Source organism: Staurois parvus, unplaced genomic scaffold, assembly GCF_062004578.1.
Source record: "Staurois parvus isolate SC_StPar_1 unplaced genomic scaffold, SC_StPar_1.0 ptg000214l, whole genome shotgun sequence".
In the NCBI taxonomy this organism is placed as follows: domain Eukaryota; kingdom Metazoa; phylum Chordata; class Amphibia; order Anura; family Ranidae; genus Staurois; species Staurois parvus.
In genome coordinates this window covers 1,126,148-1,152,406 of record NW_028318010.1, presented here as the reverse complement: position 1 = coordinate 1,152,406, position 26,259 = coordinate 1,126,148, and the positions used below count along the sequence as shown (strand labels likewise).

At 41.9% G+C, this 26,259-nt stretch overlaps 2 protein-coding genes across 5 annotated transcripts in view; one reads left to right on the top strand and one right to left on the bottom strand.

The window, feature by feature from the left end:
- HPCA (hippocalcin) overlaps positions 1–4,564 on the top strand; it is a 33,726-nt gene extending 29,162 nt beyond the window's left edge. For all 4 annotated transcript variants that reach the window (XM_089678995.1, XM_089678994.1, XM_089678993.1 and 1 more), the window contains 2 exons: positions 476–581; positions 746–4,564. In XM_089678995.1, coding sequence (XP_089535121.1) covers positions 476–581; positions 746–843 — 204 coding nt within the window. In that variant the 3' untranslated portion in view covers positions 844–4,564. The remainder of the gene's footprint in view (positions 1–475; positions 582–745) is intronic.
- TMEM54 (transmembrane protein 54) overlaps positions 1–26,259 on the bottom strand; it is a 75,075-nt gene that overhangs the window by 7,610 nt on the left and 41,206 nt on the right. Inside the window, exons 3-6 of the mRNA XM_089678990.1 lie at positions 18,306–18,365; positions 17,968–18,156; positions 11,409–11,537; positions 6,123–6,216 (exon numbers count right to left, since the gene is read on the bottom strand). Coding sequence (XP_089535116.1) covers positions 6,130–6,216; positions 11,409–11,537; positions 17,968–18,156; positions 18,306–18,365 — 465 coding nt within the window. The 3' untranslated portion in view covers positions 6,123–6,129. The remainder of the gene's footprint in view (positions 1–6,122; positions 6,217–11,408; positions 11,538–17,967; positions 18,157–18,305; positions 18,366–26,259) is intronic.

The window sequence follows — 26,259 nt, the reverse complement described above, 5'->3', positions numbered from 1 at the left end:
GAAGGTTTTTTACCTTCATGCATAGAATGCATGAAGTTGAAAAACCTTGAGCCTTTACTACCACTTTAATCTCTCTCCTACTGCTGCTTCCCTATCCAGTCAGCAGGCTGGGGGTGCAGAAAGGGCATTACAGTATCCCCTCTATGGACTGTAACTATAGCAAATAAAGGGGTGCCATCCACCTGGCTGTTCTGTGTGGCAGAGCTGTGTAAATCTCAAAACTAGATGAACAGAAATACGAATCCACGCAAAACTATATATGTACAGTATTTCATTTGTGTATTTAGCAGTTTGCCAGCCTTAAAATGAGCATCTTAAACATCATGGGTAACAAAGTATAGTCAATCTCTGAATTCAGAAATGACAGGGCTTTTAGTTAATGTGTACATTTCCATTTCTGCAGGGATGTATTCTTTCTGGTAAGGAGGGCATGTGATTGCTGATTTTTGACTGAGTTCCCATGTATTTTTTTCAGGCAATTTATAAAATGGTTTCCTCTGTAATGAAGATGCCAGAGGACGAGTCCACGCCAGAGAAACGCACAGAGAAAATCTTCCGACAGATGGACACAAATAATGATGGTAAGATGGGAACATGTTTGAGTAATTTATTCTTTTCTCCATGACTTAATGAGCTATGTTTTGTATTTATGATTGCCATTTTGTAGATTTTCTGTGGTCTGTCTCCAAGTTTTAGTTAAAATACCACTTCTGCTTACCTCTATCTGTATTTCTTATCATTCTAGGTAAATTATCGCTGGAGGAATTCATTAAAGGTGCCAAAAGTGACCCATCTATTGTGCGGTTACTGCAGTGTGACCCCAGCACAGCATCACAGTTCTGAAGCTGTCTACAGCCTGGGAACCATCCAATTCATCTAGTGGCTGTGCCTCGCCACTGCACAGCGGCCTGTCCCAGAATCCTTTTGGGCATTAGATGGACTTGAAAGCACTGCCAGTCAATCAGCCCACTTCCTACCCCCTATTTATTTATTACTATAAAACTTGTATTATGTTTATTGTATGGAGTAACCATGGGTTGCATGGAGATTTGGGGCACAAGGGTGGGTAGGGCATAATAAAGTGTCTAAAGAGACCAGATACACATTGGAATAGTAAGAGATGCTAAGACATAAAGTAAGTGACCACTAGCTGCCTTGCTTTGATATATAATGCATGGCAGTGAATCAAGGTGGTCTTTACTGAAGTGGGCAAAAGTGGAACTGGTTGCACTAAAGCAGGGAGTAACTATGCACGCTATATTTAATTTATTTATTAGGGGATGAGAGGGATGGTATTAGATTATTATGTTTAGATATGCACTTTCCTTTTGTATTCTTCTTCCTTCATCTCATTAGAGGGAACCTGTTTGACCTAGTGTCCTTCTGTTCTGGGTGGAGGATCTGCATATAGTTAGACCCTACTTGATTTTTCATTAGAACTGAATCAGCTCTTAATACTTTTTCAGTATAAAGTGACAAACATTCATCCATGCATATATTGCCAGATATATTATTTGTATGTATATTATGTGTGCATCCTTAAAGCAATAGAATGAAGAAACCTAGCTGCACTGAAAGTTGCTTCTATAGGAAAAAGAGTATTTTTAATAGTATTGATGTCTTTTTATTATACTAACTGCCTGTCACTAAAAACAAAGCAATGTTATATAAAGAGGTAACATAAGATCAGGAGTTTTTAGATTCTCCAATGGTTTAAAAAAAAGAGTGCTTCCATATCGCTGTATAATCCTATATGCTCAATAACACAAGAAAGCTTGCATACCTGTGAAACAAAGTGCTGATTCATTAGGATTGCCCTTTGTCTGTTCTCTATTACAAGATCATTCATTCACTTTGCAGGCATTGATGATTAGATATGATATATGTGAGTCATGTATGAACTGTTCATAATTTCTCCTGCATGTTTGAAGTGATAGTGCAGCATTTTGCAACAGGCACCACATATAAATAACAAGTAGTGAGGCTTAGCAGGTACAGGGCAGGGCTTTGAACGATCAGGTGACATCGCATTTGTGTCTGGGAGTCTGACTCTATTACCTTAGCCAGAGGCTTCTGTAAAGGTGCTATAAAGTGACGCTCACATTAATGTAGTGTCTTAAAGTGGAACGTTACCCATAACAACTTGATAAAAAATAATGTTCTTTAGCAAGGCACATACTGTACATTTCACATTAATAATTATGCTACCAAAAGTAGTGTGTGCTGTAAATTGCCTTCAGCATTGCTCCTGTTTCCTGCCGTTTTGCTGAAGTTTAGAGCCTCTGAGCAGCAGTATATCTTTAGGCTGTCAGCAGATTGGCCTCTACAAAAGGGGCTATCCTAAAGAACTTCATTTTCTGACTAAAGTTCATGTGTTAAATTGTCTAAGAGTGCAGTCAGTGCTGATAAAATTGCAGTTGGAAGATGCAGCATTTTCATAATGGACTATAAAAAGAGCATGGAGCATAGAATTACTTTCTTGACCACCAGTATTCCTTTAGCATTTTCTAATAAAGCAGATTAAATTTCCTAATTTATTCTGACACAGTTTGTCAGTAAATGCCTCCATTAACAAAGGGTATAGATACCGTGAAGTTTGATTTCCATACTTGTCAGGCTCATGGCTGTAAGATTGGCAGTACATTGTTTCTTGGCTGCAGTGCCATTTACTTTTATTAGTGTGAATAAAATGATACTGAAAAGATATGTACAGTAAGGCCCCTTTGACATGGGGTGGTTTTGGTTCCAATCAGCAGGGGATCAGCTTACATTTTCCCTGCTGAATGTAACAGAATTTCTGTAGAGTGGCCATGGACAGAGTCCGCTCTGCTCTATGAGCTCTATGTCCATATACACCTGACTACCCTCCACTGGTGAGTGCTCTTGTAGTTCATAGATTCTTCCTAGACTTCAGCAACTGTCTGCCCATATAGGAGGTACGTGCAGACAGTGTAGAGTCTGCAGGAGCCTGACATTGCACCTGGGATCTGCAGGAGCCTGACATTGCATCTGCGATCTGCAGGAGCCTGACATTGCACCTGCGATCTGCAGGAGCCTGACATTGCACCTGCGATCTGCTGATCGTAGGTGCAGTGCTTCACAGGCTTCAGAGTAAAAAATGTGCATTTATATTTTTGACAAAAAAGGTGAATTTAGCCTTCAATTCCAGATAGCTATCTAAATATACATTTTGAGCAGACAGCCTTTAAACCCTGATGTATGTGATTTACAATACAGTCTTGGAGCCTGTGGAAATTTTTTTCATTATTCAGTTTTAACATTGAATACATTCCTTTGGCTTACATTCCATAGAGAATGTGTTAAAAAGTAACACTCATGTGTGGATGGCATTGTTCATGTTTTTTGTTAAAAAACGAGTTGTATATTAACTGGAGTTTCTTTCTTGAGCTACATGAACAATGAATGATTTTTTGTTTAGTCTTTGTATAACCACATGAAAGAAGGACGAACATCTGTGACAGCTATGACCTATTGAGAATATACACGAAGCTATGAAGGGCACTACTATATTGAGTACTATTATGTGGGTCATATTCTGTTTGAATTAATATGGACCCACGTATAACAGCTTGTTGACTTGGTTTTATTTTGTTTGTTGTTGCCCATTTGACCAGTGGGAGTCTGTTCTATGCATAGCTGACCTCTGTAGAGTAAGGGCCCTTTCACACTTAGACATATGCAGTAATGTATGCATTTTTTTACACTGCATAGATATATGCATGTCTTTGTACATTTTATACATGCATTTAAGTGCGCTTTTGTGCCTTTTAAACATGTGTATTTTGTTGATGCATTATTCAAAGTAAGGGAGGAACACTGGGAATGGGTATAGAATTTTACCATGGTGCAGTTGTGTTAGAGAAAAAAAAATGCATGACACGTGTTTCATTTAACATTCATTTCCATTAATACTCATTTGATGATTCCTGGTATAGGACAGCATGTGACCTCCTTTCATGTAGGCACTGGGGTCTAGATGTCAGTCTAGGCCAGAATACTGCCACATTATAAATGGAGTGATGTCACCCAACACTTCCGACATAGGTATTTTGGTGGCTTCTGCAACAGAGGAAGGTACAGCAGGCAATCGCTGCAGAGGTAAGTATCACTGGGTCAATAAGGGGGTTCTCACAGACACTGTCCTAATTAGACAAAGTGACACTGTCTCTCCAATGTTTGCGAACAAAATGCTACATGGCATATTTTAAAAACTGTCCCAAGTAGGAACGCATAGATGTGAACTAACCATGTAGAAACCAATTGAATTTCCACGTAAACTGCTTTTTAATGCAGTAAACATGTTTTTTAACTACAAGAAAACAAACAAGTGTGAACGGGCTCTGAGGTTGTGAAAAAACATAAATGGTGTGTGCTGAGGTCAAAGGTTGAACCTTGTATGTCTGCAATACACAAAACCTGCTCTGTCAGCGAGGCTGGTTTAGTGCAGCAATTATGTTGGTCATTTTTTATCACTGTAAAGTCCCCAGAACAGGGGGAACACTGATTTTTCTATAACAAATAAAGTGTTGTATCCATGTCTAAATGTTATATTGCTTCAGTTATCATGCACATTTTTCAGCTGATGGTTACTATAGCATCTTCCAAGTTGCTTTTGGAGCACGACGTAAACTTGAAATAGTAACTATAGATTAAGCACATCCAAACATCAAGATGGTGAAAGTTTCTTCTGATGCTGGGGTCTTGGCACTGCATGATTTTGACAAAGTACCCTGGTGTCCAACCTTTAGCCCTTTGGGGTAAATTTACTAAAACTTGAGGGCAGACAGAATCTAGAACAGTTGATCATTTTAGCGCTGCACCTTGCTTTATTCTGTACATAGTAACCAATCAGCTTCTAATTTACACTTGTTCGGTTAAGCTTTGAAAATGAAAGCTAGAAGTTGATTGGTTGCCATGAACAGCTGCACTACACTCTGAAAGGCTCCAATCACCAGTAGCCACTGTTTTATTTTTCAGCTGCTTACTCAGGGTCAGCAAAGGAAAATAATTATGTTGGCTTCTACTAGCTAAATGATTTGGTTTCATTCTTTCACACTTTCTTGCTTTTTCTGTGCAGACCATTCTTGCTTCTATTTTTGTGTATATTTTACAGTGTACCTTTTTAAAATGAATCATGTTGAGGGAATGCCAAATGTGATGTTAGTATTTTTAGGGGGCTTTAGTGGGCACTGAATTGGAAATAGAGGAAATGTTACAAGAGACTGATAAAGATCACTGCCATTACAGTTTCTTCACGACAGTCTCTAAGTATTTCCCATGTCTCCATACACATTTGTAGTATGTCTTTATTCTTAGAACTGTAGCATCACCTGTAGCATATCTGCTGTTTCTGACCATGCCCTAAAGTATATCCAGTCTTTGACCATTGTCTGTTGCCTTGCAAGCACTGAACATTATGTGCTACCCTTTGGGGATGTTAGGGGTTTTGCTTAAGACCCCATAGATCAAGTAGTTATTCTACACTGATGTCTGAATGGTTCCAGCACACAGATGAGAATATAGCAGGATAGGGATTGATGGGAGACGTTAAGTGTTCAGGCCTTAGTTTAGGGGTTGTTAGGGGAATGGAAACCATGCAGTACTGGGTTCCTGAACAGCCAACCACCCAATCTGGGGATAGAGTCCTTGCATGGAGCTTACACAGGACTTTTTCCTTTACTCCACTGGAAAAACAAGCTAGTGGGGAAGCTAAAAAAAAAAAGTCAAATATTAGTAGCAGGTGCAAATGGCTGTTACCCTGTAGCTTTTGTCCTGCATTTTAATGGCTCTCTCTATGGCTAGGACCATTAGGGGCTGAGGAACAGTTTAGGATTTAATTGTTAAGGGTTATTTTCCACATTAGGGGAGCGGCAGAGTTACTTGTTCTTGTTGGTCCTAGGAGCCACACCCTCAAATCTGTTGGCATAAAGACAAATGTATTGGCATGGTTTAAGCTTTTGTTTTTGTATAGTAACAATACTGTTATGATATGTAAAAGTCTGAGTTTTGCTGCGCATGTTCTCTCCTGATAGGTCTTCAAATGTTCATAGCAAAGCATAGTTTAGAGCCTTGATATGAGAACTGTTTTGTCTAGTTGGTACCTGAATATTACACCCATTCTTTGTAGCTGTCTGTAGCATTCAGCCCTTCTTGCTCTCTTTTACTTTCTTCTTCCACAGAAAAGTGGATTCTGACCTATAGAAAAATGGGAAATTACAAGGAGGTTAGTGATTTATCCAACAATTTTCAAGCAATGCACTTATTAAAGTATAGAGTAGTGGAGGCAAAAACACTGCAGAATTTAGGGGATTACATTTTTGCCACTTACCAAAATAGCCTTGTACTACATATATGTAAAGAGTCCCCAAAATGTCAAGCCAGTTCAAATGTTTGTGCTTCACACAAAATAGTAATTTTAAAGGTTGCCTTCACATTTCAGGATTCCAAGCACCTATTATACCCCACTGCTTGCTAATGGGACTGCTTTAGTTTTGGATAAAGTATATAGAGATTAGAACTTCTGTCAAGTGTTTGTTGCTTTCTAGGATATTGCTGGGGAGATTTCTACTAACCTCCTTTCTGAGACAGCACTTGAAAGGAAACTTCACTTTAAATTATGTTTGAGTACTTCCATTGTATTAAAAAAAGCTTTATGCTTCACGGGTTAGAAACACACTGTGTAATCAGGGCTCAGCCCCTTGTGTTATGGTATTATACCATAAAAACTACTGCTGGATTGCACTATTAAGGAAAGTATGGGATCCACTGTGTATTTTCTTTTCAACTGTACACACCACCAAGAGAAGGGAGAACTTGTTTTAGAAATTCTGAGCCTTCTGACTGCTCTCAGCATCTCCTGCAGCCCTTAACCCTGCACTAGCTGAATTTTGCCAGAAATGTTCAGCGTTAGACACATTTTTTACTTTTTAAAATGGTTGAAAGTCAGGAGGGTTTTTACCTTACTGCATTCAATTCATCCCATGAAGAAACTCTTGGGGTTGATGCCCCGAGACTCAGACTAAGTGAAATTTTCCTTTCATGTTCAATGACAGACCTTGTGAGTAGTATATTTCCTTTTAGCATTGTAAGAATCACAGACTCAGAGGTGCCCCTGTCCCTAAAACCTGGGGTTCAACAGCCAGGCCATTAAAGCTTGCAAACATGAAGTAGGATGGTAAATCACTTCTTTGGACAGAAGATCCTGAGATCAGGTAGAGCCCACAGAACATCTGTCAGTAGTCTTACAAGGTTGGAACATCAAATCTGCCTTGGCCAGTTTAGCGCAAAAAGGATCAAATGAATGCCCTCCAGTTTGATCCTGTAAAGCAGACAAGGCAGCTGTCTCGGGGAGGAACAGCTGTTTCAGCCAGAGGTCAGGGTGTTCAGATTCCATAGAACCACCAGAGCATCCACTGCTTCAGCTAGCGGATTCCAGTATCTAGAGACAAACCTGATAACTTCTTTATTAAACCTGGAGGCGATAAGGTTTATATCTGGCTTCCCCAAACTGTGGCACAGGTCCTGGAACACCTCCAAGTGTTGGAACCACTTCCCGGATTCAAGCACCCCTGGCTGAGGAAGTCTACCTGGCAATTGTCTATGCCTTTAATATTAACAGCTAACTAATTTACAGGCTTGAATGTGATGTTCTGCCTTGGACAGCATTCGTTCTACCTCGCTTGCCTTCCTGGTTCCTTCCTTGTGATTGATTCTCACTGAATCCAGATCAGATGACCTTCCATTAGTAAGTTCCAAAGCTATAGATCCAGCCAAAGTGGCAGAAGTTCTAGAATGTTGATCAGGAGATAGGACTCCTTCAATGTCCTTTAAAGTCCCCTGCACTGACAGGGTGCTCTGGAATCCTCCCCAACCTGACAGGCTGGCATCCATTGTGAGATTCTTCCAAATAAAGGGAAAGTCTCCAGAGCCTGACTCCTGAGCCACCAGGACAGAGACAACCTGGTGCTCAGTGATAGACAAATCAGTCTGACCAGGGACTGGATCAACTTGTCTCTTTTAGAAGTCTGGCATGAAACTGAGCAAAATACACTGACTCGAAAAAGGCTACCATCACCCCTAGAGCTCTCATGTAAAAGTGAAGAGTTCTTTTTGCTTCTGTACTGGAGAGTAAGAATCCGAGAGAAAAGTATCTGGTTAGATCTCTTTTAATGATTTTGACCAGTAAATCATGGTTTGACAAAGTAAGGCCATAGGCGTAACTGAATGAAGGGCAGGGTCTGCCAGTGAGAACAGGGCTCTTGAATAGGTTTCCAACTATTTATTGTCTGGGTCCTTAAAGCTGTATTAAACCCAAAAATAAACATGTATTACATTGCAGCTTACCAATTCTTACATGTGGTGGCTGCATTTATTTTTTTAGACTCTTTCATTTATTTTCACCTGATGATCCAGCCAAGTCTGTTGTTTTTCAAAAGAACAAGCAGTCTTGCAGATGTAGCAGTTACAGGGATAAGACAAATGATTTACTACTGACAAAGGTGCTTACAATTAATTTATGTAAAACCTTTATCCCAAAGAAAAAAAAACTGTTAATGTAACTGCTTAACCACCTGCCTACTGGGCACTTATACCCCCTTCGTGCGCAGGCCAATTTTCAGCTTTAAGCACTGTCGCACTATGAATGACAATTGCGCAGTCATGTAACATTGTACCCATATGAAATTTTTAGCATTTTTTTCACACAAATAGAGCTTTCTTTTGGTGGTATTTAATCTCCACTGGGTGTTTTATTTTTTGCGCTATAAACACAAAAAAGCAAAAAATTTGAGAAAAAAAAAGTTTTTCTTTGTTTCTATCCTAAAATTTTGCAAAAAGGTAATTTTTCTCCTTCACTGATGTGCATTGATGAGGCTGCACTGATAGGCAGCACTGATGGGAACTGATGAGGTGGCATGGATAGGCAGCACTGGTGGGCAATGATGAGGAGGCACTGATGATGCTGCACTAAGTGGCACTGATGGGCGGCACTGACTGACAGCCCTGATTGGCAGCACTGACTGGAGGCACTGCTGGGCACTGATAGGCGACACTGATGGGTGGCACTGTTGGGCAGCACTGATGAGAGACACTGATGGGGGGCACTGGTGCGTGCCACTGCAGGACACTGATCATCAGTGCCCTGATGATCAGTGCCGATCTCCTCTGTGACAGCTGCCGGTTATTGCCAGTACTTTCCTCACACTGTGACAGAGTCACAGTGCTACTAATAACCGGCAACTATATTTACTCCGTGATCTGCTGTGTCATTGGACACAGCTGATCACGTGATAAAAGGCAGCTGTGATTGGCCTTTTACCTCATCACGTGATCAGCTGTGTCTGTAGGATACAGCGATCACAGAAATCGTTTTGGGAGAACGTGAGAACTGGGTAACTGCGCTGTAGCCGTCATTCGGCTACAGTGCAGAAACCACATGGTTAAAGAGTGTTAGTTTGACTTTAATTTGTTAGTGCATCTAAACCTGCTAGTCCATGTAACACTACCCTCTTCCCAGATTAACAATACTGCTGTCCAAAAGTGTCTTTGTGCTCCTTCATCCACAGTGTAGGCACCTTGAGACAGGAGTTGTGTTACTGGTCAGATCACTGGATGAAATAAAGGGAAAAAACCTAAAAAATAATTGCATCCAGCCACAGTATTTAATAATTAGTAAACTGCTATATAATACATTTTTGGCTTTGGGTTTAATACTGCTTAAAGACAGGTGTGTCCTCCACTGCAATGGTTAGGGTGGGAAACTAGCGGATCCATAGTGAGCATAGACCAAAATCTTCACTAAATGGATACAAGGCTAATAAGCGTTTAGGGGGAGCAAACAGCCTGTCAGAATGTCTCCTGTAATTTAGAAGTAATCTCAATAGACTGCAACTCATCAGGGGAAAGCTCATCTGTCAAGGACTGGAGCAATTCAGAATTAGTAGAAAAGATGCCCATGCTGCTAGGGCATTCTGAGAGGTAGTGGGAAGGGTTTTTTGGCTTAAGTTTTGTTTGCAGGTGTCCAGTCCTGTTGTAGGTAACAGTATAGCCTAAAGGTAAAATCTTCGTGTGTGTGTCTCAATGGACAAGAAAGAAAACCATAATAGTTGTGGTGGAAACTTGAGAACATAGCTTGCTTACACTTCAATGAACTAAAGAGTAGAATTGGTAAGGAAGTGTGCAGAGATAAGGGTTACAGTCAGAATTGATTGTATGTCAGCAGTCACAGGTACATGAAGATGAGGGAGTGACTAGATGTGGGAACCATCCTTTCTCCATACACTGGCACATTATATTTAAATACAGATGTCAGATTTTAGGTTCTGTATACTCTGTGACATATCACTGCCTTTCATACAGTTCCATCCTAATATTCTACATACAAACAGTTGTGTTCAAAAGTTTGTATACCCTGGCAGAAATCATGAAATTTTGGCATTGACATTATACATTTGACTGATCATACCAAACAACTGTATTTTATTTAAGGTTAGTGATCATATGAAGCCATTTAGTATCACATACTGTAGTTGTTTGGCTCATTTTTAAATCCTAATAACAGAAATCACCCAAATGGCCCTGATCAAAAGTTTACATACCCTGGAATGTTTGGCCTTTGTACAGACACACAAGGTGACACACATACAGATTAAAATGGCAATTTAAGATTAATTTCCTACATCTGTGGCTTTTTAAATTACAATTAGTGTCTGTGTATAAATAGTAAGTGAGTTTGTTAGCTCTCATGTGGATGCACTGAGCAGACTAGACACTGAGCCATGGGGAACAGAAAAGACATCTCCAAATTTTCCACTTCTTAATAAGTTATTGAACAGTACTGACTTGCACATTCAAGGCTTTGGAAATCTGTTTATGTCCTTTTCCATCTTCAGAAAGTTCCATTACCTTGTTATTCAGGTCTTTTGACAATTCTCCTCTTCTCCCCATGGCTCAGTATCTAGCCTGCTCAGTGCATCCACGTGGGAGCTAACAAACGCATTGAAAAATCTACAGATGTGTGAAATTAACCTTTAATTACCATTTTAACCTGTATGTGTCACCTTATGTGTCAGTACCAAGGTCAAAAATTCCAAGGTATATAAACTTTTAATCAGGGCCATTTGGATTTCTGTTATCATTATGATTTAAAAAGGAGCCAAACACCCATGTGATAATAAATGGCTTCATATGATCACTATCCTTAAATAGAAGACTTTTTTTGGCATGATCACTCATAATTTCAATATCAATGCCAAAATTTCACAATTTCTGGCAGGGTATGCAAACTTTTGAACACAACTGTATATGTCTTGAAAAGCCATCCTTGCCATTGACAAGTGATCGATAATACCCATATTATTTAACGCATGAGTTGTATAATGTGCACTTACTTTCTTTTTTTTCTTGGAGCACAAATGAACATCCATCAACCTTAGTACTGTCACATAACAGCGGGCGCTGAAAAAAACTTCAATGGTATCCAGTAAAATAGAGATCACCCAAAGACACAGCGTTGTACTCTGCAAAGTGAAAGAGGTCATACAACCTATTACACTATGGTGGATAAGCCAGATGGTTGCAATGATTATCTGCACAGGAGGATGTAGTTATAAGAACAGCCTGCAAAAATTAAAGTATAACTAAAAGCAAAACCTATTTTTTAGTTTTTGATAGAGTGGCGATGGATTAGAACCCTTGTCAGTTTGTTATTGCTGTCTGTGCCGTGCCCCCCCTTTGTCCTGTTTACCATTATTATTGAAAGTGAAAGTAAAAGAAAATCGCAAATTTTGGGTTGTCCCCAGAAAAGTAATAGAGGGGAAATCTTTCAATGGGGACACTAGTTCTGGTGACCTTTGGGTCCCCAAGGTATTCCCTTATTTTGCATGGATTTCCTCTGACTTCCTATTTTGGCTATGCAACAGGAAGTGAAGGGAAATCTCCCCAATGGGACACAGATAGTGAAAGAAAATCTGACAGGCTATCTCTCAGATAGTTGCAATCTGGAACACATATTGCTTTCAGAATATTTTACCTCTATTCCACTACAAATGAGAACTCAACATTTTTGACAGCGGTCACTAAGACAAACAGAAAAGGTGAACTTCCCCACTAGGTAAACAGACAGCAATAAAAACCCAACAGAGGTTCTAACTCTATACAAAACAATAATTAAAATGGGTTTTAAAAGATTTCAAGATTTTCAAAAATTTCACAGATTTGCAACCAATTTAATGTAGCATGCCGAGTGGCTGCAAACTTTCCTATTCAGGTCAATATTCGGCAACCATAGTTGCGACACGTTAGACTCATTAAAAAATGTATTTCAGTAAAAGAGCACTGTATAAATTGTATATAGCATCTACTACATTCAGTATATTACCCTGTTTTTGGGCAGTGGGACAGAGGCTTCCCTTCCCATTCCTGGAACAAAATCTAGTAGGACTGAGCACAGCTCAGCACAATCAGAGGACGTTTTGGACCTTTCTCTGATTGGATGAGGCAGAGAGGCAGGCAGATGTCATGATCTCTGCCTCAACCCATCAGAGGAAGCTTTGAATGCTATTATAGAATACAAAGCTTCCTGTGAATGGCTGAGCAACCCTCAACCTGACTTGCGTTTTTTCCCGCGAGTGGGACAGGAAGTCTCCATCCTGTTGCCAGACCACAGCGCTGTCTACTGTATGTAGTTGATACACTTTGCTCAAAAAAGCTATTTAAAAAGTAGAACATAAAGATTGGTTTTAAAACCTCTGAAAACGTAGAAGTCTTAGAAACCTGCTCATGGGAACCCAGTAATGGAGCTAAACTTGCCACCACATCTGAGATCTAGCAGAAGGACTGCAATGAGCATCCTAACCCTAGGTGAGGGACAAGAGTACCAGAGCAACATTTTTAGCAGAGATCACATACAGGAGTGGATTCAGCCACAAGATCTTCTTGGCTTCCCCAATATAATCTAAATGCAGTAGTTCAGTAGTGTGTATACATGAGGGTTAAAAAAAAAAAGAAGAAATGTATATTCACTATAGTGCCCAAATCATTGGGACACCCCTCCAAATCATTGGATTCAGGAGTTCCAATCACCTCAATGGCTGTAGGTGTATAAAACCAAGCACCTCGGCAAGCAGACTGCTTCTACAAACATTCATGAAGGAATTGGTCACTCTCAGGAGCTCAGTGAATTCAAGCGTGGTACCGTGATAGGTTGCCACTTGTGCAAAACGTCCATCTGTGACATTTCCTTGCTACTAAATATTCCACGCTCAACTGTTAGTGGTATTATAGCAAACTGAAAGCAACTGGGAACAACAGCAACTCAGCCACGAAGTGGTAGGCCATATAAAATGACAGAGCAGGGTCAGCGCATGCTGAAGCGCACAGTGCGCAGAAGTCACCAGCTGTCTGCAGAGTCAATAGCTAAAGACCTCCAAACTTCATGTGGCCTTTAGATTAGTACAACAACAGTGCATAGAGAGCTTCATGGAATGGGTTTCCATGGCCGAGCAGCTGCATCCAAGCCTACATCAACAAGTGCAATGCCAAGCATTGCATGCAGTGGTGTAAACCACGCTGCCACTGGACTCTAGAGCAGTAGAGAGTTCTCTGGAGTGACCATTCTCGCTTCTCTGTCTGGTAATCCAATGGACCTGTCTGGGTTTGGCGGTTCCCAGGAGAACAGTACTTGCCTGACTGCATTGTGCCAAGTGTAAAGTTTGTTGGAGGGGGGATTATGGTGTGGAGTTGTTTTTCAGGGGTTGGACTTTGCCCCTTAGTTCCAGTGAAGGGAACTCTTAAGGCATCAGCATACCAAGACATTTTGGACAATTTCCTGCTCCCAACTTTGCGGGAACAGTTTGGGGATGGCCCCTTCTTGTTCCAACATGACTGCGCACCATTGCAGAAAGCAAGGTCCATAAATACATGGATGAGCGAGTTTGGGGTGGGGGAACATGACTGGCCTGCACAGAGTCCTGACCTCAATCTGATAGAACACCTTTTTGGGATGAATTAGAGCAGAGACTGCGAGCCAGACCTCATCCGACATCAGTGCCTGACCTCACAAATGCGTTTCTGGAAGAATGGTCAAACATTCTCATAGACACACTCCTAAACTTTGTGGACAGCCTTCCCAGATGGGTTGAAGCTATTAAAGCTGCAAAGGGTGGGCCAACTCAATACTGAACCCTACGGACTAAGACTGGGATGCCATTAAAGTTCATGAGTGCATAAAGGCAGGCATCCCAATACTTTTGGCAATATAATGTGTGTATATACACTGTTCTAAAAAATGAAAGGAACACTTTTTAATCAGAGTACAGCATCAAGTCAATGAAACTCCTGGGATAGTGATCTGGTCAGTTAAGTAGCAGAAGGGGTTGTTAATAAGTTTCAGCTGCTTTGGTGTTAATGAAATTAACAACAGGTGCATTAGATGGGCAACAATCAGACGACCCCCAAAACAGAAAAGGTTTTACAGGTGGAGGCCACTGACACTTTTTTCCCTACTCATCTTTTCTGACTGTTTTTCACTAGTTTTGCATTTGGCTAGGGTCAGTGTCACTACTGGTAGAATGAGGCGATACCTGGACCCTACAGATGCTGCACAGGCAGTCCAACTCCTCCAGGATAGCACATCAATACGTGCCATTGCCAGAAGGTTTGCTGTGTCTCCCAGCACAGTCTCAAGAGCATGGGGGAGATACCAGGAGACAGGCAGTTACTTTAGGAGAGCTGGACAGGGCCATAGAAGGTCCTTACCCATCAGCAGTACCGGTATCTGCTCCTTTATGCAAGGAGGAACAGGATGAGCACTGCCAGAGCCCTACAAAATGACCTCCAGTAGGCCATTGGTGTGAATGTCTCTGACCAAACAATCAGAAACAGACTTCATGAGGGTGGCCTGAAGGCCTGATGTCTTCTAGTGCAGGGCTTAAAATTTCAAGTCCTGAGCTACTAGCCAGGCCTTAGAGTTACTCGACACCAATAAACACACACAAACAGAGACACCTGTACACACACACAGACATGTACACACACACACAGAAACATGTACACACACGCACAGAGACACATGTACACACACACACATACAGACACATGTATACACACACAGGCATGTACAGACACGCATACACACAGATACATGTACATACACAGAAATACACATCTTCCCTCTCTCTCTCTCTCCTCTCTCTCTTTTTCCTCTCTCTCCTCTCTTCCCCTTCTCTCTCTCTTCCTTTCTCACATCGTATGGTACTGCACACAAACACCTTCTCCAAGGGCTGCTGATCTCCGGGCAGCAGGAAGGGGGGGGGGGGGTTGCAGCCCCATACGATCCTTCAGTGTAGGGAGGGAGGCAGGGAGATCCCACAGAACACAGCACAGCTCACCTGCTCCGGGCTTATTCCTCTCCGACACTTCTCCTCTCCCTGCTCCAGGCTGTCCCCTGGTCCCAGCTCGTTAGCTGCTGGAGGGAGAGGTACAGGGAGAGGCTCTGCAACTAACCTAACCCGCATGGATTCTCCTGCTGTCCGGGCCACTGCAAGGGTACTGGTGCGACCCCTCTGCTGGCGGCCCTGCATGGCTCTGTCTGCTGCTGCCCAAAAGGTCCCTTCTTCCGGGGAGCGGTGCCTTGAGCTAGATACGCCCCTGCCCTGGGGGACACACTCGCCCCCACCATAATTTCCACTCGCCATTGGCGAGCAGGCGAGTGGAAATTTCAAGCCCTGCTCTAGTAGGCCCTGTGCTCACTGCCTGGCACAATAGATTGGCATTTGCCATTGAACACCAGAATTAGCAGGTCCACCACTGGTGCCCTGTGCTTTTCACAGATGAGAGGAGGTTCACCCTGAGCACATGTGACAGACATGAAAGGGTCTGGAGAAGCCATAGAGAAGGTTATGCTGCCTATAACATTGTTCAGCATGACCGTTTTGGTGGTCGGTCAGTGATGGTCTGGGGAGGCATATCCAGGGAGGGACGCACAGACCTCTACATGCTAGACAATGGCACACTGACTGCCATTAGGTATCGGGATGAAATCCTTGGACCCATTGTCCGACCCTATGCTGGTGCAGTGGGTTCTGGGTTCCTCCTGGTGCACGACAATGCCCAGCCTCATGTGGCAAGAGTATACAGGCAGTTCCTGGAGGAATAGAACAGCTCTGGGATATCATGTTTTGGTCCATTGGACACCGCCAGGTTGCATCTCAGACGGTCCAGGAGCTCAGAGATGCCCTGGTCCAGATCTGGGAGGAAATACCCTAGGACACCATCCGTCGTCTCATTAGGAGCATGCCCCAATGTTGTCAGGCATGCATACAAGCACATGGGGGCCATACAAACTACTGCGTACCATTTTGAGTTGCTGCAATTAAATTTCAGTAAAATGGACTGCATAATTTTTTCACTTTGATTTTTGGGGTGTCTTTGAATTCAGTCCTCTAAAGGTGGATAATTTTCATTTCCATCAAACGATGGGGCATCCTTACGTTCCTAACACATTACCAAGTCCATATCAGTATAGATATCCAGCATGATATTTTTTTGAGATCTGATGTGTTTTCAAAGTGTTCCTTTAAAGTTATTGAGCAGTGTATGTATGTATGTATGTATGTATATATACATACATACTGATAACCTCCCATGGCTTCCAATACCACCTCTATGCTGATGACACCCAGATCTATCTATCCACTCCCCAGCTCACCCCCTCAATCTCCTCATGTATCACAAATCTACTAAGCGACATATCAGCATGGATGTCACATCACTACTTTAAACTCAGTCTTTCAAAAACTGAGCTTGTAATATTTCCTCCTCCCCGATCCCCCACTCACGACTTTACCATTAAGATCAACAGCACAACCATTGGTCCTTCCCCTCATGCCAAGGTGCTAGGTGTAATCCTAGACTCTGCCCTCCCCTTTGGGCCCCACATCCACTCACTGGCTAAATCCTGCTGCCTCAACCTCCGAAACATTTCCAGAATCCGCCCCTTCCTGACCAATGACACCACAAAACAACTTATTCACGCCTTGGTTATATCCCGCCTTGATTACTGCAACTCCCTCCTCACTGGTCTACCGTTACACAGGCTATCCCCCCTTCAGTCTATTATGAATGCTGCTGCTAGACTCATACACCTTACCAACCAATCAGCGACTGCTGCCCCTCTCTGCCAATCCCTTCACTGGCTTCCACTAACCCAATGTATAAAATTCAAAATACTAACCACAACTTACAAAGCCATCCACAACACTGCCCCTAGCTACATCGCCAACCTCATCCACAGATACCGCCCAAATCACCCACTCCACTCCTCCCATGATATCTTCCTCTCTAGCTCCCTCATCACCTCCTCCCACGCTCTCCTCCAGGACTTCTCCAGAGTCTCTCCCATCCTCTAGAACTCCCTACCACAGCATGTTCAGTCAGCCCCCACTCTGTCTGCCTTTAGGCGATCTTTGAAAACTCACTTCTTCAGGGAAGCCTAACCCACCTCCACCTAAGTACTGTACTTGAATCACCTCCACCAGATCATCCCCTTTGTATCACCTTCCTTTAGATCGTAAGCTCCACGAGCAGGGCCCTCACATTCCTTCTGTACTGAAATGTATTGTAATTGTACTGTCTCCCTTATATTGTAAAGTGCTGCGCAAACTGTTGGCGCTATATAAATCCTGTATAATAATAATAATAAATATATATATATCTCAAGGTGGAACATAACGGATAAAACCATTTAAAATATCAGTATTTTATGTGATATTTTGTATCTGCTTACATATGAAGTCTGTTTTCTGACCAAATGCCTTAAAGTAAGTTGTTATGCTTTGGAAACCCAGCATGCTTTGCACAAGCAATAACATAGTGGCACCCTGTATGTATAAAATACATAAAATGTATTAAAATGTAATTCTTTTGAACAAACCATAGGTTAAAGCTTACATAGATTCTTGTAGGATCGAAAGGACATTCATAAGAAATCTGGATAAGTTGCAGGTTGGTGAATGTACATGAAGACAGCAGTGTGCGACCTTCATTAGCCACAGTCATAATGACGGACACAGCAATGCCTACGGTGCAGGCAGCAGAAAGCACCGCATTAATTATACTAAGAAGCACTGTTGCCCAACGCTGTAAGACAAAACACAAGGTCAGTAGTAATATACATAGACACATATACAATTTTAATACATATCTAGTGTGGCATTAAAAAAGGCAGCATAACACCAGCTATTTAATCCATTGCCAACATTATCCAAAGGCCACGTGTTCTTGCTTACCAGTGTAGTTTGTTTGAGGTAACGTGAAAGGACAATAGCAACTATTCCACAAGATATACTCTAGGGGATAAAAGAGAAAAAAAAACTGTGATAAACATAACTTCATAAAACATATAATTGTATAAAATTCTTATAAAATAAAAAACTTTTTTTGTACTGTGTAAACATATAGAGGAGACCTGATATAGTTTGGCAGATGGACCAGAGATAAAGTAATGCCTCTTGCACCCAAACATCTTGAGGCTTAGAAGACTAGCTTGGCCTGAAATCCCAGAGAGGTGTTTACACCTCTGGAGAGTCACGGAAGGTGCATGCAGCTGACCATATAAGTGAATGGCTGCACGCAACAGTACTCTGGTAAACACAGATGCTTTCATGGATTGGAGTAAACACAGGCATGCGCGTGTGACGTATTCCCCAAAAGCCGAAATTCTGCAGCTGGGGAATGCTCCATATTTGCATGCGCATGTTTACACTGATTCACAAAAGCAATTAATTCTTTGGCCAGCTGTATATGGTATGTCACCTGCGGCTCCCTGGGCAGGCTAGGGACATTTTTAGGCCTCCAAATGTCCATGTGTATGCACCCTAACTGCTAAAATTGTTGCGATGGCATTTCTGTAACTAACTTCACACACCAAGTGCTCACAGAAAGAATTGTCTTTGTAAGGCCTAGTTCACACTGGCATTGAAAGCAGGCGTTTGAAGGGCGTTTTTAACACTCCTCAAACGTCTATGCAAATGATACTATTGGCAGCACACAGTGCTGTTCACAGTATCCAGACATGAAGCGTTAGCATCTTGTCTCTTCAAAATTGAATCCTCATGCGAGTCAGGAGGAGTTTGAAGCCTTTCAACGTCTCTCATTGAAGTCTATGGTGACGTTCCTCAAATGCACTGGCAGGCTTTTGTGGGGCATTTGCAGTGTGGTTGTGGTTCGTTAATAACATTACAGTTTATTTGTTTGTGGTGTGGTTTTAAATGCTTGTCAAATGCTTATAATACACTTCAAAACTGCACATAGGGTGTTTGGGGAGCTTTTCTAATGCTTGTAAAAAGCCAGTCTATAATGCCCATAAAGCTTATTAACACCTGTCTAATGCCCATACTAAAGCTATAGGAGCGTTTGGGAAGAGTTAGAAATTTAGTCAAGTGTGAACAATCCCTAAGAGAAGTGTATGTTTCATAACAAGCATCTATCTGTGACTTTTTAAAAGTAATTTTTATTGCAGCAATTTAGCATGTACAAAGACAAAGTGCAAGAAAAATTCTTCTGACATTTTGAAAAGTACATAGAGAATGTAGCTCTATCCCCGAAGGAGGCCGCTGTAGATTTACACAGCTTTCCCAAACCGTGCAAGGCAGCCAGGTACACAGCATCAATCCATTTGTTATAACTCATTAAACAGTCTAGGGCAGCCTTTCTCAACCTTTGTGAGATGGAGGAACCCTTGAAATAACTTTTTGTCTTCAGGGAACCCCTGCTAATAATTATTACATTTATTACATAATTAGTACATTATTGTGATGGCCAGTGGGAAGAATGCTTCTTACATTTGTGGTCATTGATAAGAATTACTCCCTTTTCAAATAGCTAACAAGACCATTGGTGTCAGTGGTTACTCATCTGTGAAGCAGAAATCTCTTATTGCTCCAGGAACCCCTAGCAACCTCTTTGTGGTCATTGGGAAGAATTCCCCCATACAGATAGCTAAAAAGACCATTGGTGTCAGTCAGTGATTACTCATCTGAGAAGCAGAAAGCTTATTGCTCAATGAACCCCTAGCAACCTCTGGAGGAACCCTATAGTTCCACGGAACCCTGGTTGAGAAACCCTGGTCTAGAGGTTGTCTTTTTGAGACTTTATTTGCTTGTAGAACACAGAAGGGGCTTAGGGGTAGCATGGGATACTCCAAAGTAGAATATATTGCTAGCAGAGGACATTTCTTATTCAGTACCATTAGCTTTAGTAGGTAGGTAAACTGGAACAGTCCACGGTTCATGGCTGGAAACCATAAAGTAGTTTGAGCAAAGGTAAAGGGAGACTGGAACAGTCCATGGTTCATGGCTGGGGACTATGCAGTAGTTTGCGCAAAGGTAAAGGGAGACTGGAAAAGTCCACGGTTCATGGCTAGAGACCATGAAGTAGTTTGAGAAAAGGTGAAGGGAGACTGGAACAGTCCACGGTTCATACCTGGAGACCATGAAGTAGTTTGCGCAAAGGTAAAGGCAGACTGAAACAGTCCACGGTTCATGGCTGGAGACCATGAAGTAGTTTGATCAAAGGTGAAGGGAGACTGGAACAGTCCACGGTTCATAGCTGGAGACCATGAAGTAGTTTGCGCAATGGTAAAGGCAGACTGGAACAGTCCACGGTTCATGGCTGGAGACCATGAAGTAGTTTGAGCAAAGGTGAAGGGAGACTGGAACAGTCCACGGTTCATAGCTGGAGACCATGAAGTAGTTTGCGCAAAGGTAAAGGCAGACTGGAACAGTCCACGATTCATGGCTAGAGACCTTGAAGTGATTTAGCATAGAAAAGAGACTCTACTCACTGGACCCTGGTACACAGACAGTCCATAGGTGCAGCCTCCTGTAAAGTAGCCCATTATTCTGCCCAAAGGGCTCCAGGGGCAACCAGCTCCCCGCTCCTCACAGTTCATAGATCCATCCCCACAGGGGGAAAATGGCAGAAATGAAAGGACAAGTGGCAGACAGCACCTGTAGTTCATTCATTCATTGCTCTGTGAGTGGAGACACACACAGCCCTGCCATTTTTGAAAATGTGACAGCGGGTGCGGGGAGAGGATCCTCGCTGTTATGGTGGCGGATCAAGGGGTGAGCGAGACTGCTACATTAGTAACACTGAATAAAGTTGTAACTAAAAGGTGAACTTATCCTTTAAGAGGTATCTATGAAGGTGTAAGAATTCGTACGTTTGTTCTCTAATTTTTTTTTTTGAATTAGAAAGCATGAATACAAAGAATAAAGGACCCACATGATGATAATTAAAAGGGAGCTTATGAGAGCTCACAAGTGTCAATAACAGCTGGACATTCTGCTAAGATCCTGTCAGATATAAAGTACCTCTGGAATCACCTCATCTGGCTAAAAGCTGTCATCTAATGTCTATGGGTATCTTAACACACAAACATACCAGGTATAGCATTAGTCTCAACTCCACCTCCTAAAAATATTTTATACTGTGACTCCTGCTGACAGTAGTAATGCAGCTTTCATTACGAATTTCTTCCAAGCACTGTCATCTAGAGAAAGACATCAGATTGAGATGGTTGATAATTCTGAATTCAATGACAGGTTCATTTGATCTGCCGTTGACCTCCATCTGAACTGCTTTGTATTTTCATTGACTTTTATGGAGACAGAATCAGTTCTGGTGCTAACAAAAGCCTGTCTGTGGTAGTACCCAGATATGGCAAAGTTGCCCTTTAAACTCTAACACTTCTAGCAGCCTATGTTTGTAAAAGCAAGGTTTTTGGTCATCTTCCCCCCTCCCTTATTTCCTGTGAGTGTTATGTTGTACCGGTTTGTAGCTGGTATTCTTATCTGCGGCTGCTGTCCAAGGTTATTCTGCAGAGTTTAGGAAGCCTTTAGACAGTAATAGAAAGTGAAAGAAGAAATGTATGCCTTGTGATGTAATCATTGATATATACACTTGTAAGAAGTTTTCAATAATTCCCTCAGCAGATGAGAGCACAAGCCATCTGTTGAGTCAAAACAGCGCTATTTTTAATAAATCATTTGTTTTCCTCAAGTCCGTGTCCAGAGTTCTCTGGTTTGCCAGAATTGCTACTACATGTCAATACAGACCTAAAGTAAACCTGAAAGCAAACCTTATTGGTTCACATTGGATAGAGTATGGGGGGCGGCAGGATTATAACCCCTATAATATGCGTATAGAACCCCTATAAGTATGTGTATAGTGTTGCACTGCTCAAAGAACACAGATAAAAAACACAAAGTCCAAAAACAACTCTTCAAAAAGTCTCCATGGAAAAGACCATAAATCTACTGGAGAGTGAGCCCGCAATCCCGGTGCTGTCAATCTTTAAAAGGAATACACCACCACAGTGAGCATATGGTATAGATGGAACCTCACCTTCATATATGGACCCATATAGAAAACAGATCAATAGGGCATCTCCCCTCCTAATGTGGGTAATGTAGTAATCTCTCTTCTACGCAAAATCCTCCCCTTATATATGGCCACTGTGCCCTCCAACAAGCCCTCTGAATGAAAAGGTCGGTTCTGTAAATGGAACTCAACAACCATATAAAGCGACCATAGTGCAGCACATCTGTTATAATCTCCTAAAAATGTATTGAAATACACCCACATGGTAACAATACAAAAACCGCAGCATATAGGTAGTAGTAAAACTGTACAATGTGCCTCCTACTAGACTGATGGTGTTCCAGCTCTGATGTCACCCAAGTTCCTCCCCATGCATATCGTCACACATCACGTGACTTCATCAGGATTATAACCCCTGCCAGTTTTTTTTGTCATCTGTGTCTCTTTGGAGAGATTTCCCTGCAATTCCTAACTCGAACCACAACAGGAAGTACGAGAAAATCCCTCCAAAGTTGGGGAAATCTCTGGTAGTCACCAGGGTCACCCAAACTAGTGTCCCAATTGGAAGATGTCCCTTCTATTTCTGTTCTGGTGACCGCTCAAAACTAGAGATTTTCTGTTACTCTCAGGGTGGACATTCACCTGGACAGACTGCTGTTAAATGTTCACAGGCCATCATTGGATGGAAGACTACTAGGACTGCCAAGGTCATATGAATGCTGCTTTAACCACTTACTGACCACATAACCTCGTTATATGGCAGCAGAGTGGCTCTCCTGCACCAGTTCCAACATCTAGTACGTGATCTGGCACTTCCGGGTAGGGGACATACATGCGTACCACCGGTGGACCAGCTGTGCTTATACATAGTACAACGATTAGCGGGTGCCAGCCAATGGATGATCACCGCCACCTGCTGATCAGGAGAAAGAAAGAACAGAGCTCTGCTGATGTAAATAAGGCAGAACTCTGTCCTGTCAGTTGGGATATGCTGGATTTTGTTTCCCTGCAAACAAACCAGCACATCCCTCATTGAAAGCACCACTTAGTACACACAACAACAATGGTTAGGCACACATTTAACCCTTTGACTGCCCTAGATGATTAACCAGTTTCCAGCAGGTGTTATTAGTACAGTGTCAGTGCATCACTGTATTAGTGTGACTGATTCCCACAAAGTGGCAAAAGTGTCAGTGTCAAATTGGTAGCTGCAATATTGCAGTCCCACTATAAGTCACTGAACGCCGCCATTACTAGTATAAAAAAAATTAAAATAGATAAAAATTCCAGTATACTGTATATACCATAATTTGTAGGCGCTATAACGTTCGTGTAAACCAATCGATATATGCTTTTAGTAATTTTTTTTTTTACCAAAAATATTTAGCAGAATACATATTGGCCTAAATTTATGAAGAAATTTGATGTACTTTTTTTATAATCGGATATGTTTTATAGCAGAAAGTAAAATATATTGTTTGTTTTTAAAAGTTTGCGCTCTTTTTCGTATTAAAAAATAAAAACCCAGTGGTGATCAAATACCCCCAAAAGAAAGCTCTATTTGTGGGAAAAAAATTAAATTTCGTTTGTGTATAGAGTTGCATGACCTCACAGTTGTGAGTTACAGTAACCAGTGCCAAAAAGCAAAAAACGGCCTGGACATGAAGGAGGTAAATCTTCCGGAGGTCAAGTGGTTAACCACTTGCCTACAGGGCACTTATACCCCCTTCCTGTCCAGGCCAATTGTTAGCTTTCAGCTCTGTCACACTTTGAATGACAATTGCGCGGTCATGCAACCCTGTACCCATATGAAATTTTTATATTTTTTTTAGACAGATAGAGCTTTATTTTGGTGGTATTGAATCACCTCAGGGTTTTTTATTTTTTGCTAAACAAACCAAAAACAACTGAAAATTTTGAAAAAAAAGTTTCTTAGTTTCTGTTATAAAATTTTGTAAATAAGTGATTTTTCTTCTTCATTGTTGTGCACTAATGAGGCTGCAGTAATGGGCACTGATAGGCAGCACTGATGGGCAAAGATGAGGAGGCACTGGCAGGTGGCACTGATGGGCATTGACAGGCATCACTGATGGGCACTGATAGGTGGCACTGTTAGGAGGCACTGATAGGCAGCACTGATGGGCACTGATAGGCGGAACTGACTGTCACTGATAGGTGGCACTGATTGGCAGCGCTGATAGGCGGCACTGACTGGCATTGATAGGTGGCACGGACTGGCACTGAAAGGCAGCTCAGATGGGCACTGATGTTGCATTGATGTGCACTGGTAGGCACTGATATGTGGCATTGATGTAGCACTGATGAGCACTGACAGGTGGCATTGATGGACACTGACAGGTGGCACTGCTGGGGCTACACTGATCATCAGTGCCCTGATGATCAGTGTACATGTCCCCTCTGAGTAATGCTGATTACTGGCTCTCCTCACGAGCTGTCAGTGTGATAGCTCATGAGCATGATAACTGGCATTTCCTTATTTACATGCGATCAACTGTGATTGGACACAGCTGATCATATGACAGAGCCAACATCTTCGGCTCGTTTCCATTGATCGGTGATCCACTGTATCCCAGGGACACAGCGCACCACCGATCGCCATGCCGCTTGCCCCCGGGGGCGCACATGTGCGGTTAGAGCGGGAGAACATCATATGATGTCCTCCCAGAACGAGAGGACCGCCTTGTGCCCATCATTTCCTTATATGGCGGGTGGGAGGCTGTTAAAGTATAACTAAAGGCAAAACATTTTTGGTTTTGGACAGAGTGGAGATGGATTAGAACCCCTGTCAGTTTTTATTTCTGTCTGTACCCCCATTAGGGAGATTCACCCTCTCTGTTGTCCTGCTTATCATTATCATCAAAAGAGAAAGTAAAAGAAAATCCCTAATTTGGGTTGTCCCCGGAAAAATAATAGACGGGAAATCTTCCAATGGTGACCCTAGTGACAACCAGGGATTCCCTCAATTTAGAAACACTTACTCTCACTTCCTGTGGTGGCTATGTAACAGGAAGTGAAGAGAAATCTCCTCAATGGGATACAGATGGCAAAAAAATCCTGATAGGTTATAACTTTCCCTCTTACTCTGTCCAAAATGAAAAAAAAAAAAGTTTTGCTTTTAGTTACTTTAAGCGAATACTGCTATTGTCCTCCTCACACATCAACCAACAAGAAGTAATGAAGTTACCCCATTTAATGGTAAAATGCTTATCCAGCATATTAATGCTTGAAAAACATTTATTCAAATAATTAACTAATTTAATCAACAAATTTATTAAATCCAAGGATGTTCAAGTCAAACCGGTACTTTTGAATTTATAAAATAAAATGGACAAATTTCAAGAAGTAGAAACTGCACTTATTTTTCAACATACTCCCCTGCTACATTCACACATTTATCCCAGAGTTTAACTAATGCCTGGAAAGCTTTGTCATAGAAAGATTTGTCATCTTAAGAAAGCCTGCTTCACTTTGTCATCATTTTGTTCACTGTTCCCACAGTAAGATTAGGCTCTTGTGCAATTTCATAACAGGTTATGCGTCGATTATCCAGGACATTCCACATTCCACGTGCTGAATGTTCACAGGAATGGCTGCTGTGGGCTGGGAACCACCATGGCCGGGATAGTCAATGACGGATGGACGGCCATCTTTGAAACGTTTACACCATTAAAATGTTCAAGAAACGTCATCAACACACGCTGTTCCATGCACGCACTAACACTTGTCTGCCATCTTAACGGTCTCTGGACATGTGTCCCACCTATCAGTAATAGGACACACTTGCCATTTACTAGTGACATGAACGTCCCTCGTATTTTATTTGAGCACCATACAATA